The sequence below is a fragment of the Tympanuchus pallidicinctus genome, unplaced genomic scaffold (genome assembly GCF_026119805.1).
Source record: "Tympanuchus pallidicinctus isolate F22 unplaced genomic scaffold, pur_lepc_1.0 scaffold16, whole genome shotgun sequence".
Classification (NCBI taxonomy): domain Eukaryota; kingdom Metazoa; phylum Chordata; class Aves; order Galliformes; family Phasianidae; genus Tympanuchus; species Tympanuchus pallidicinctus.
In genome coordinates, this window is record NW_026294679.1 from 9222736 (window position 1) to 9235614 (window position 12879).

At 37.8% G+C, this 12879-nt stretch overlaps 1 protein-coding gene across 14 annotated transcripts in view; it reads right to left on the bottom strand.

The window, feature by feature from the left end:
• Positions 1–1364: 1364 nt before the first annotated feature.
• Positions 1365–12879, bottom strand: part of SHOC2 (SHOC2 leucine rich repeat scaffold protein) — a 69443-nt gene continuing 57928 nt past the window's right edge. For all 14 annotated transcript variants that reach the window (XM_052676635.1, XM_052676644.1, XM_052676636.1 and 11 more), the window contains 5 exons: positions 11453–11641; positions 9949–10071; positions 7856–7993; positions 7243–7360; positions 1365–5889 (listed from right to left, as the gene is read on the bottom strand). In XM_052676635.1, coding sequence (XP_052532595.1) covers positions 5681–5889; positions 7243–7360; positions 7856–7993; positions 9949–10071; positions 11453–11641 — 777 coding nt within the window. In that variant the 3' untranslated portion in view covers positions 1365–5680. The remainder of the gene's footprint in view (positions 5890–7242; positions 7361–7855; positions 7994–9948; positions 10072–11452; positions 11642–12879) is intronic.

A 12879-nucleotide genomic window follows, 5' to 3' on the forward strand; every position in this document is an offset into this window, starting at 1 on the left:
CAAGAATTATCCCAGAATGGATGAGAGTTTGAGCATTAAAAAAAACTAGAACCACGAGTTGATGGAAAGCCATTCCCTTCCATGAAAAACCATGAAGAACAGTAAAAAGCAAATGAAGAGGAAAGATCCTTCATAAATGTCTCAGAATACAAGAACTGGGGACTCTACAAATGAAATCAGGTGGTGTGGTTTGAAACAAACAGAAGGAAGCACTTTTTCACTCAGCACATAATTATATTGTAGCATTATTAGACACAGGATGTTGTAGAGGCTAGAAGTAAATAGATTTAGGGAAAAGAAAAAGAAAGAAAAAAAAAAGAAAACAGCACTTCTGTGAATTTGCCAAATTTATCAAGGGCTACTGAAGCTGATCCTCCCTTGGCAAGCTCAACAGGCTCTGGCTGGCAAGCTCTGAGCAGTATTCCAGAGGTGCAGGAGAGTGCCCTCACAGACCTAACCACCACACAGTGCTGTTAGATGGGGAGAGTGGGACACGGCCATCACACGGCACAGGACAGCCACTGCTGGGTGCACTGGGGAGCCCCCTGGATTCACCGCGCTCAGATCCCTACGTCACAGCAAGACGGATGTCCTCCACTTGGACACAGGCTGCTGGGCACTTGGATCTCATTCCGTGCTACCATAGCAAGTACTTTGGTGTCATCCTCATCAAAGCCACATCTAAAAAGCTGGAGCCTTTGTACTCTGATTTCAAAGGATATCAACCTGTTTCTTTGTTCACAGGACAGGACATAACCATGGCCTTCTTGAAACAGCACCTATCTCAGTGAGTTGTACAGAGCAAAAAAAAATGCATTTCAGGTCTCTGTCACGTCATCTTTGACATACCTCCTTTTATTAAGCAAGAAGTTTAAATGCAGGTGGCTGCCTTGTAGGCAGCAATTTTATACTTACTTCAATTTTGTCATTGCTCAAGTGCATTTTGCACTACAACCTGAGATTTATTTCCCTTTTCAGAGAGAAAGTTCTGTAGTTATTTTGCTTTATGCCTTCCTGTACTGTAGAAAAGAAGAGTAAAAGATTTTACCAACATCTGCTTTCTAAGGGTGTGTAATTTATCTCCCTTATGAATAAAGTAGTTACTGTGAAGCAATCCATTAAGTTTCCTCTAATTGCTATGCATGAGAAAAAAAAAAAAAAAACTTCTATTATTTGAAAAACCATCCTGTGAAGAGTTACAAGTATATAATGAGGAAGCATTTCTTGATCACTCGGGGCGCTGCAAAAAGACAACATACATCCAGCTCACGTTGGACCAGAAATACTAGAGAACTTCCAAAAGACTCAGCGGCAGCTCATTTACAAATATACTATTTATAATGAATGCATTGATACAGAATGACTCTTATAAAAAAGCAAGGCAATCTTTTATATAGACATAACAATCAACATTACAATAATTCAGATTAAAAGTACATTTTTGTAGACTGTTTACACTCTTGTTTAGCTTTTTAACCACAAAGTTAGCGTGGTCTGGTATTTTTCCACAGTAAAAGTCCTGTGCAGTCCTGGTTAAGACCTAAACATCAGAATATTAAACATCGTTTTCTGACCTTCGCCAGCATAAAAACAAAAACCACTTGTAGATACTATCGGTTGTTTGTAATTGTCCTCACCGTGCCTTGAAGTTTGTGTTGTGCAAATTACTGCCAACTGCACATCTAATTAGAAGCTATTCCCAGCATGCCAATCGGATACAACTGAGGTGTGGTTTGACCATACGAAAGTTCTTAGTTGAATCCAGATATGAAGACTCTCCAGCTAAGTCTGTACTGATTCAGAAATTTAAATTCAAAACAAAATAAACAAAAACGCTCTGATAAAGCTCTGTGATTTTTAAATAAAAGCTATTTTTCCAACTCCCAGGATCAGAGATGATACTTGAATTTCACGTGATACAATGGGTTTAAGTGCTAACCAGCCAGACAGTTTGAGTACTACTTTACTAAATCATGTACAAACACGACCTTCAAGAAGTCTGAACATGCACTTTCTCACACAACATTAGCAAAAGATGGACAAACTGCAGGGAAAACCTAAACCAAAAAGAGGCACTGAAGCAAATATTTTACAGCATAAATCTCTTTCCAAAAAGGGGCGTATGAATTTAGAAGCCTCCAATAGCATCTGACAAACTACAAAGTGCCCATCAGATAGCTCTGTGGCCCTGCTGTACGCGCAGCCCTTCTGCTGCGTTTAGGCTAGAAAATGTGTTTAGGAAGTTGAATACGGGACAAGAAGAGACAGAACTGTAATGGTTTTATACTATCTAAACTTAAAACATTTTTGCAGGGAGTAACAGCTTTCTATGTAGCAAATTGAAATGCAACGCAACCAAAATGAGTCATAATGGCAATAAAACCTTCTCTTTCTTATTTAAGAAATCCCTAATCTGTTTTATGCCTGACCAAATTTCCGTAACACGGTGTAGTCTGTAGTACAGTAATTCAGCTTCTGCTATGTCAAGGCATGATTCAGGACAGTGTCTTTATAGAGCATATGTATATGCACATATTTTTATGTACATTGCAGGGAGACATTCAAAATAGATACAAAGGTCATTATTTTCACCCAAAGTAAAGATTGTCACGTTTTACCCCTGTAAATTATTTGGGAGATAACAGTAGGACAAGGCAGACAAAAATATGAGTATTTGGGGATGACCTGTTTCTGCATTCTGCTTTGGAAGAAGCCCTAAGGAGTTCATTTCACCACTCTGTCAATGTTTTCACACAAACATAGATACATATAACACGTATGTATGCATACATACACTTGCCAGGATGAAGTTATTTCCGTTCATATTTTAATTGATTAGGCCCAACAAAATATTGAAACACGTAGAAATAAACCCAGCACGTGCCCAACGTCATCAGGCATTAAATGCCATTTAGAACCCAACCCATTAACAAGCCAGCATCCTGGCAAATGTAGAAGTCTGTTATGGTCGAAACAGCTGGATCTGTATGGCTCTATCAATGGATCTGGATATAAATCCACGTGTGCACATATGGAGATTTATATGTGCCTACTCCCAATCCATTCCATATGCTTAATATCTAAACTTTGGGATAATTTTAAAGAAACTTTCAAATTTTCCCTTCAGAATGCATAAAATTAAACTTCTAAAACAGGGCTCGGGATGATCTGGCGTTGCAACAACCATACTAATACAAAGAGTTTGAAAAAATATCCTGCTTTTAATATAGCAATGAATTAAAACATAGCTTTATTTATCCCTAAAAGTGTAATGAAAAGAATACTTTGTTTTTAAGCAAGTGTAACGAGCAAAATTTCGGTAGCCAACCCATCCACAAGAATTTATCTGAGAGAGGGTGAGCTGCCATCATACAGTCATGAACCATGTACCTTAACAAGGTGAATAACTGACGTATTTACAAACTAAGCAAATTTAATCCTGTCAGCTCTTATAAAAATGAGATTGAGGAGCAGACAAGGAATGAGACCAAGACGCCTGAAAACACAAGGGGTCGCCACTTTTGTTTCAAAGAACCGTACTAATCAATCCATTTTCCCCCAGTGACCTGAGGGCACAAATGTGGGTTTAGCAGTCTATTCCAAAGTTAGATTACAGTCTTGAAATTATGCATCACAGCATCTTCATATTTTAACACCTTAATGCTGAGAACGATTAACTTCAGGCAGAACTGTAAGAAAACAGCCTTTCATAAACTAAATTCTAAACTGAAAAGCTACAGTAGATGTAAAAAAGAAACAAGGCAGGGAGGGGGGAAGAGGTGGGGGCAGAGTTATTGTGTGAGAAAGAAAAGAATATTACTTAGTAAAATCCAGTGACATCTACAATAGTTTTACAGCACATTTAAGCCCTCTAAGGTTTTATATCTCCACCTGCCTTCCATTTAAAACTTACTCCTTGTTAATGAAAAGACATAAGACAAAGCAGAATGCAATGTTGGGAGAAAAAAAAAGAACAAAAAAGCAAAACTAGATGAAGGCAATACATGTAAGTAAGCATGCCTGAAAGCCAGAAATAACATTCCCCCAAGCTTCTGCGCATGAAATAAATTTCTCATAGCATCAGCTGATTTGATTTTGTTCAAAAGATAAAGTCCTCTAAACCACACTACCCCAGCAGCAACTCCAGCAAGTATGAACTGGACAGCTCTTTAGTAAACGTGGAATGCAACCGCCTCGAGCTCCTGCCCTCCTGGAAAAGGGCAACTGGCCCTGCAAGTGCAGCAACAGCATCCATTTCCCTGAAGCATCTTCTGCCTTGTGAGCAACCAAGGGAGTTGCAGTAAAACTGAATGTCTACTACTTACAGTGTTTCTCTCGAGCTATCGACAGCGATGCACAAATGAAAAAGGTGCCTCTTTTTTAACAGATCGGTTTAATACTGAAACAGATAGGATGAAGTTAAAAAAAAAAAAAAAAGAATAATCAAGGTACTGAACTGAATATTTTGAAGCAAGTGCCCCAGCTGTGGGGAAAAGTGCATTTAGTTCAGCAGCAAAACAGCACAGTGTGAAGATATTGTGCTTGGACACAGAAGTTCCATAATGGAAGGAGGTACAAGGCAAGTCAAGATATAAAACCGTAGTACATTGTTACCAACTTTAAAACTTACATATATTGCAGTGTTCAAAAGTAAGACACATTCATTTATTGTACAAGGACTATAAGGAATCCTTAAAATTGCCTGTTGTAGTTTATGACTCAACACTGTAATAAAAATGTACATATATATTATTTCCTTGCCACTTAACTGTACTGTTAGACCTCGTGGAGTCGTTACTTCACAAAAAAGAAAACCGCTTCTCACTCCGTGTTTTCACCAATCTGAAAAGGTTTACTTGTGCTAGAAAAGACCAATTGCAAAAGGCTCAGTTCAGATATGTTATGCCTGCAACTGATAATTCAGGGAAGCAAGACTTAAAAGAATTCAAGCTTTTTTTTTTCCTTTTTTTTTCTTTTTCCTTTTCTTTCATTTTGACTGCATCCTTTTCACCTGCCAGTTGTTCTGATGAGTATATGTCTTTAGTATACAAACCGGTTGATAAAAATTCATCAGCAGAGGCATATAAATTCTAGATATGACTGATTAAAACAGAGCAAATCAAAATAAAACAAAATCCAGTGATTTACTCTGACTGTAAACAATATAAAAACACCATTTGCTTCAAATCTCAAAATAAGTTAAAAGAAAATCCCAACCTCAGGACACGTGACCCTTACAGGTTTTGACACACACACACAAAAAAAAAAAAAAAAAAAAAGAGGGATTAAACAGAAAAGTTCATTATATAAAGGTTATATGTTTCTCTTAACTGAAAGTAAATCTAAGCAAAACTACCTTTGTCCCTTAAATTTGAGTTCATTGGCAATTGCTTTAAATGAACTGGCATGTCCAGGTTACTCAACTTCCATCAAATTCAGCAAAGAAAACTTAGACAAGCATTTTTACAGATAAAAAAAAAAATCTAAATGGCTATGATTCCTCTATTAGCAGAAACACATAATGCAGTCTTAAATTTGCCGTTTTATATTATTTATATATTTATATATATATATAATATAATATAAACCACATATATTATATTATATATACATACGCAGACAATTAAAACATTAATGCAGTTTGTGTTTTTGTACAGTGTATTGGACAATCCGATCAGCATCAGACCATGGCACGGTATGGTCCCTGCATCTTTAGGAACTGAATGATGAAAGAGGGTCCTCCTGCAACAATCTGAGGCGGAAGGTGGCTGAGTGGGCAGTTCTCAATACTCATTATTGACAGTTTGCTGCAAAGAGCCAGCTCAAAGGGAAGGCTGTGCAGGTTGGGGTTGTCATTCAAATACAGTTCTTCCAGATTCTCCAGTGTACCTGGTTAAAATAAAATAATACAGAGAAGTACGTTTTGGTTCACGCAGTTTTTAACTGTTAGAAGCTTTAAGTCCACTTGGAGACTCTTCACAATGTAAAATCTAGAGTCAGTTACTCATCTAAACTATTTTCAAGCCCAGCACGTTTTCTGTTCGCAAGCATTGGAATGAGAGCCACATCTGCTTTGGTTTTCCTGTGAAAAGGGCCATTACAATATCTCCTGTAGATAGCAATTGAAAATATGCCTAGTAACAGAGCAGATAGGGATTTTTACCTTAACTGTTCAGCCCAGCACTTTGCAGATGCAGGCAATGGTGAAGAGCTACCAAATACCAAGGGTCTAGAAAACATTTATACTACTTGGTACCTATTATCGCTAATAAAATATCTATATCATAGCTATCACATCTATTAGAAGCTTAAGGTGTAACTGTGATGTGCCACAGGAAGAAAGCAGGAGAGATCACAGCAGTGGATTTACTAAATGCAACAAACCCATTAATTTCTTAATCCAAATTTTACATCTCTACTACAGATACTGTAATACAGACTAACCAGATGTTTGAACATGGAGTAAAGTTTCTAAAGATTTCAGTTACCTCCACAGCAATCAATTATAAAAATAAACATACAACTTTGAAATACACTGCAAACTTACAAGTTTGCACACACACAATCCTCCCCCATTTTACACCTATCACACCATAAATGTCTTCTGTGCTCTGATAACCTATTTCATCTCCCATAAGAGAAAGAGCAGAAGCAAGGGCTTGATGTCTGACTGAATAAAACAAACCCATTCCTCCCCCTCTTTCCTTATATCTCTTCCATCCCTACTCTTACCTCCTCAAGACAAAAAAAGCAGTATGATGCTTTACAAACAGAATTGTGCACAGAAAGACTATCAGCAGAAATGTTTGCTTCAGTTGTCTACAGCTTGCACAAGATTTTTTGTCTAAACCACAGATTTAGAATAGGACTTGTACATTTTCTAATGCTGACTTCTTTCCAAGAATAAGAGTAGGCTTATGACGTGATCAATACTATGTAGAAAAATGGAATCTCACCATTCCAAGTTAGGTGTGTGTTTGGCAGCTCTTTGCAGAGCAGCTGAAAAAAGCTAGACCATTCATTTCAGTACAGTTCAGAGAGATAAAGATCACACACTTATAGTGCTGTTTCAGTGGCACATATTTCATGTTGGGCTGTGTATATCTCGAAGTTTCACATGAATTTTGTGGTCTCTACTTTTGAGCACAATAGATGTCTATCTTCTCTGTCAGTAACTGCTTTGGTTCAGCCAAAAAACAAAAAGAAAAGAAGCATTATTAAAAAAGAAAAAAAAAAACTTACCAATTTCCTCAGGAAGGTGTGTGAGAAGATTCTCTCCAAGCCCAAGGTGAGTCAGATTGGTAAGGTGACCGATACCTCTGGGAAGGGTGGTCAACTGATTATTAGTCAGAACCAATTTCTAAGGGAAAAAAAACCCACATTTTTGAAAATTAACTCGTGTCTTCAAATAACAGCAAATAACAAGATATATAGCTTATAAAGTGATGAATTCTGAATTCTACCCTCCTGCATTTGAAACAAAGAAACCTTCTGCTCTGCAACATCTCCAACCTTTACTAAACATAAAAACAAAGTAGCGCACAGTAAAACATACGCCTCCTGTCTTACATATGAAAGTTTCATGAACATGGCTGAAACCACACAAGCTATTCCTGTGGTAGAAGTGTACTCATAGTATAACATGGTTAAGCTCTTGAAAATTTGTTCAAAATTAACGGATTAATCTGTGGAAAGAATTAGTGGGGACAGACTGCAGAGGAAGCCATACAAGATTCTTAACTCTTGGTTCTATATCCAGTCCCATATCATTTCCCTCATCAAACTAGCTGTAATTAAGTTAGTATGGCGTAAATTAAGGACATAAAATGTTAATCTCTGCCAATTATTGTTTCACCTGCAGATCCTTGAGGTAAGCTATTTCATTTGGCAAGGATTCCAGTTTGTTTTCCTCTAGGTCTAGCTCTCGGAGTTTCCGGAGATTTCCAATTCCATGGGGAAGTTTTTTTAGGAGATTATTTGACAATATAAGAACCTTAAAAAAGACACAGAATGTCAGCAATGCAATAAGTAAATAAGAAGCCAGGATGTGTAACGAGATAGGATCTTTCTGAATTTTCAAGTAGTGAAGTCCAAGACTAGCCTGCATTCAACTTACGGAAAAGATGTAAATGCACACACACACACTTTTTAAGTCTTACTGGTACAAATACATAATTCTATTATATAATTTTTACAAATATTATGTTACATAATAATAATAAATGTAAGCCAAAAAACAAAGCACATCTTATTTGTTCAGGGAAAGTAAAACTACTTTTTTTTGTACTTCCCTATCACCTTTGTTACCCTTTCTCACAGCTATTTCAAAGCCATATTTTACACAGCTTGTTGTGATTGCCAGGTCCTCTTTGAAAAGCAACATGCTTCCTTTTTTCCCTGCATCTCTTTGGGTTGGAATAGCAGCAAGTAAATGTATGGGTCAGAGCACCTGGGCAGCACATTGCAAAGATATTCACTGGTCTGCTACTACACACTCACTTTTCCCCAAAGTGTTATCTTCTTTTATTTCTCCTTTCTAAATTGGAAATCTTGCGTTCAGGAAATGTATTCTTATTTGCAATGTCAATTAACAGAGTTACTCATTAAGCCACAACTCATACTAGTATACTGTTTTTCAACAAAGAAGTCCAGTATCCTTAGGGGGGAAAAAAAAAAATAAAAAAAAAAATAAAGCTTCATAACTACACAGCAAGCAGAAATGCAATCAATCACTGTCTAAACAATAGAATTATCTAGTGATTTAACAAGGCACACCAAGACACCAGTGTGTGAAAGTGCACCAGTGCAGATACTCATCCTGGCTAAGCCAGCCAGGGTTACAGACTGAGGATCTAACTATTCCAGTTTTCACTAGCTTCATGGAGACTGGAAAAACTGAGGGCAGGAAAGAACAGAAAACAAGGCTAAAATGAAAGTGAAAATCAAAGTGAATAAAAATAAAAAATTCAGCATTAGCATGAGCAGTATTATAGTGGCTTTCCATAATATGCTAAGACACATAATGGTTAGAATAATAATCTATATTCACAAGGCAGGAACAAAAAAATATTACCTATGTGCAGCACAGCTAACTTAGCACAGCTGTGGGAACCTCAACTTTAGAGTAAACATTGCCAAAATAGCTTTTTGTATTTGATTCCTTAATTACAGAGAAAGTTAGCAGTAATGGCTTTGTGGACAGCCCAGCTGTCCAGCTTCAGCAGCCAGCAGAGCACTTGCAAATCCAGCTGTCAGGTGTTAACACCTTCCCCATCAGCCAGAGCCTTAAAGAAAGCTGAACTGCTTAATAGCTACTGCTCTGTCATATCCTTTTGCCACAGCTCTAGGAATTATTAATCACTCAGAGCAGCCATCGCACTGGAAACCATCGATTTCAAACATGATATTTGCTGCTGTCCTTTAGCAGACTTTTTCCAGTGACTCACAGAGGCTGTGAAGTCCCCTCATGGCATGTCAGAGCTACCCGAACAAGGACCTCTGTCCTTACATCCCTCCAAGATGATTATGTTTGACTGTCTCTGCTGATGTTACCTTGGGAAACAGGACTAAGAGACTAGGCAGGTCTAGTTCATGACTTCCAAGTATAGAGCTCTTCTCCCTTCAGGGTTGAGATTTCCCACTCGGCTGCTTACAGGGTTCACAGTGCAGCCATCTCTGACTGCAGACCATTTCATTACGTTTTTCTGACCCCTTTGTTTCCATGCTGATGTCCCCAGGAATCAAACCCAGCTCAGTGCCATTTCATTTCCAGCACTTTCTGTTGAAAATATTTTCCTTTCCACACAGTTGAAAATACGTCTGCGCTTAACCCTTTGTGCACAGACATTCACCTAGAGCCTGAAGAAGAACATTCAAAAAGCCATTCACAACAACCACAGATAGATTAAAAACATCTATTCAAATAGCAGTTGTTCATATTCTTCTCACCTCAAGAGAAACAAGCCCAGACACATCCTCAGGGATCTTTGTGAGTTGGTTAGTAGCTAAGTTCAGTTCTACCATACTAGTCCAAGTCCCAAAGTCCAAGGGGAGAGAGGTCAGCTGATTGTCCTGAGATTTAACATAGCAAACAATTAGGGTCTGCATTTGCAAGAGACCAACAAGGCATTTGAGTGATTAAATTTCAAAACAAAATAGCAGCTAATTACATTAGAATAAAATGGTGACAATTGGTCAAATATCTTTTAATTCCTCAGAATGTAATAAGCAGTCCGAATTTACAGTTGCAGAATTGATTTTGTGTTATCAACAAGAACTGAAATGGAAAACTTAGAAGTACATAATTCAAAACATTTCATGCTCCAGCAGTTAAAACATTTTTCATTTTGTTACAGAATACAATGGAGAGAAAAAAGAATAGCAAATTCACCATAATGTACAAAACTGTTATCAGCAATGCTGAAATACAAAGAATACACAGAGCTCACTAGGAAAAAAAAAAAATCCTCCTCTTTCAATCTGTTTAAAAAATAAGAAGTCGATAAACAACATAAGCAAAGGCATTACTCAGGGCTCTGACTTGGCTGAGCTGGGACACAAGGAGCAGCCAGCAATGCTTCACAGCTCAGCCTGGAAACAGTAGATACATGGGGCTTAGGAGAGTAAAGAGAGAAAAAACAGAAGGGAAATACACCTTAATGACTGAGAATAAAAGCATCTTAAACTAAACATCCTTGTGCTCAAAACGCTGCTATATTTGATCTAGATCAGACACCATGAAGTAATATCTGTATGCATGTAGGTATGTATGTCATACAAAGTACTGGTAAATGTGAAATTACAGATGGCTAAATGATTTTCAAAAATAGTAATAAGGCAAATTGAGAATCCACGTGTGTCAAAAAATATTTAAAAAATAGTTGCCGAGCATAACTACTGCTCAAACATCCTTTTTTTAATAACTTGTTTTAAAAACTTCAAACCAGCCCATTCATTGAAAGATGTCACCTCTTTTCCCAGGTTCTCATCACTCTGTGTACAGAGCACACACATAAAGGTCCTCTTTCCTATGTGCTTTACAGCCACTGCCAAAATCCTCCAAACTTAGACTTTGAAATAAAATATTCCAAAGATATTTTACATAATTTTGTTTTTAGCCTAAACTGAAACAGTGCAGAGAGGAGGAAAGAAACGTGTTACTCTGCATGCTCATGCCCTATTTGAACACTAGAGAACTTTGCAGCCCACGTCGTTGCTGTTCATATTCCTGCAAACACAACCGTGTAAGGAACAAAAATGAAGACAGATCAATAACAGTGTGACAGTACATTTTTTAAACTAATCCAGAATTGCTTCTGTATCTAAGGGCAGCAGTGTCTACTCAATCGTGATAAATTCATTCCTTAAATCATTACGCTTGCCAGAATTAATGGAATAGGAAACAGTGCTCCTCATTGATTTTTACAAACTGTAGCATGTTTCTGTGCCTCACCTTCATGTTCAGCTTACTTAATACTTTAGCTCTAGAGAAAATTCCAAAGGGGATTTTATTGATGCGGTTGTGCTCCATGTTGAGAGAGTAGATTGTGGAGAACTGGGACGGGCCACCCACAGGATAGGACTGGAAGCAGTTCCTGGCCAGTGTTAAACTAGTCAGCTTGACAAGGCTGGATAAAAGACCCTGTAGAGAGAAGAAAACCACCCAGGAACTTAGGACAGATTTATTTGAATACATCTCTTTTTCCTCATGGGTCTAATTAGAAATGCTATCCCCCAAGTCTCAATGAGCATTGCAACACCCAAACCACTGTTAAATCTGATAAAACTTCCAAGAGCAGCAAACTCCCCTTGCAGTTTGTCAGCCTGCACCTTGTTTCCTCAGGTCTGCTTATATACTTCCAGATATCAGAAAAGCAAACATTTCGCACCTGAAAGCTCAGGAGGTTTTGTAACTTTCTTATCCTCCAAATGGAATTTTTTAATAACACATTGCTACCTCTTGGGCAACTCTGGCAGCAGTGTGCCCATTCTCATATTCAGGCTCTGAAAGAGCATGGCCTGCACTGCTGAGCTGAGCTTCCCTTAACCTTGCTCACAAATGACAGCAAGGCCCACAGAACCACCAGACCCAAGCACGATTTCTCGAAGGTGTATTTGATATTTCAAATTCCAATCTTTGTAATTTAATAACAACTCATGCTGTGAATGCATCTGGTAGAGGTTTCTTTTCAGGCTACAACATTTTCAGATAGCTGGACAGTCTAGAGAAGAACGCAGAAGCTTTTGGAAATTCCCTTTTTTTTTTTTCTTTCTTGTTTCCAAAATACCCCTAAATAGTTATTGCTCCACCTGTCTTGTCTTCAAAAATAAAAAAGCAAAACCCCAGAGCCAATCTGGAGAGCAATGATTGCCCACTGAGTCGACTGGCTCTTTGTGCCCCTTTCATAATCCAAGCAGACTCTGAAATTTCAGCAGCAAGGATCACAGAGTTTATGTTAGATACGTGCCAAGCACGCTGCTGGAACCATAGGGATGAATAATGAGAGCTAAATTACTGCTGAAGTGTCACCTTGGCTTATTACTATGCCAATTTGAATTCAGCTCCATTTGCTTAAGTATTACAGAAATTGGAGATTTATGCATGGCATTACATACCATAAATAATGCAACATCTGCAATCAGGAAAGAGTGCTAACAGGATAATGATTCCAACTCTATTTCCAATATCAGTATTTCTGAACTGCTCTACGTGCACTGTAAGAACTTTAAGAATACGGTTTTGTTGCTTTGATCAGAGAAGATTGGGTAATTTTCCTGTTCTAAGTTTATTAACATTACTGTTAGTAAAATGGGATTTAATAGGAATTTTCTACATGTCATGGCTAAAACATTTTAGCACTGAAATATAATTCTGGGGAC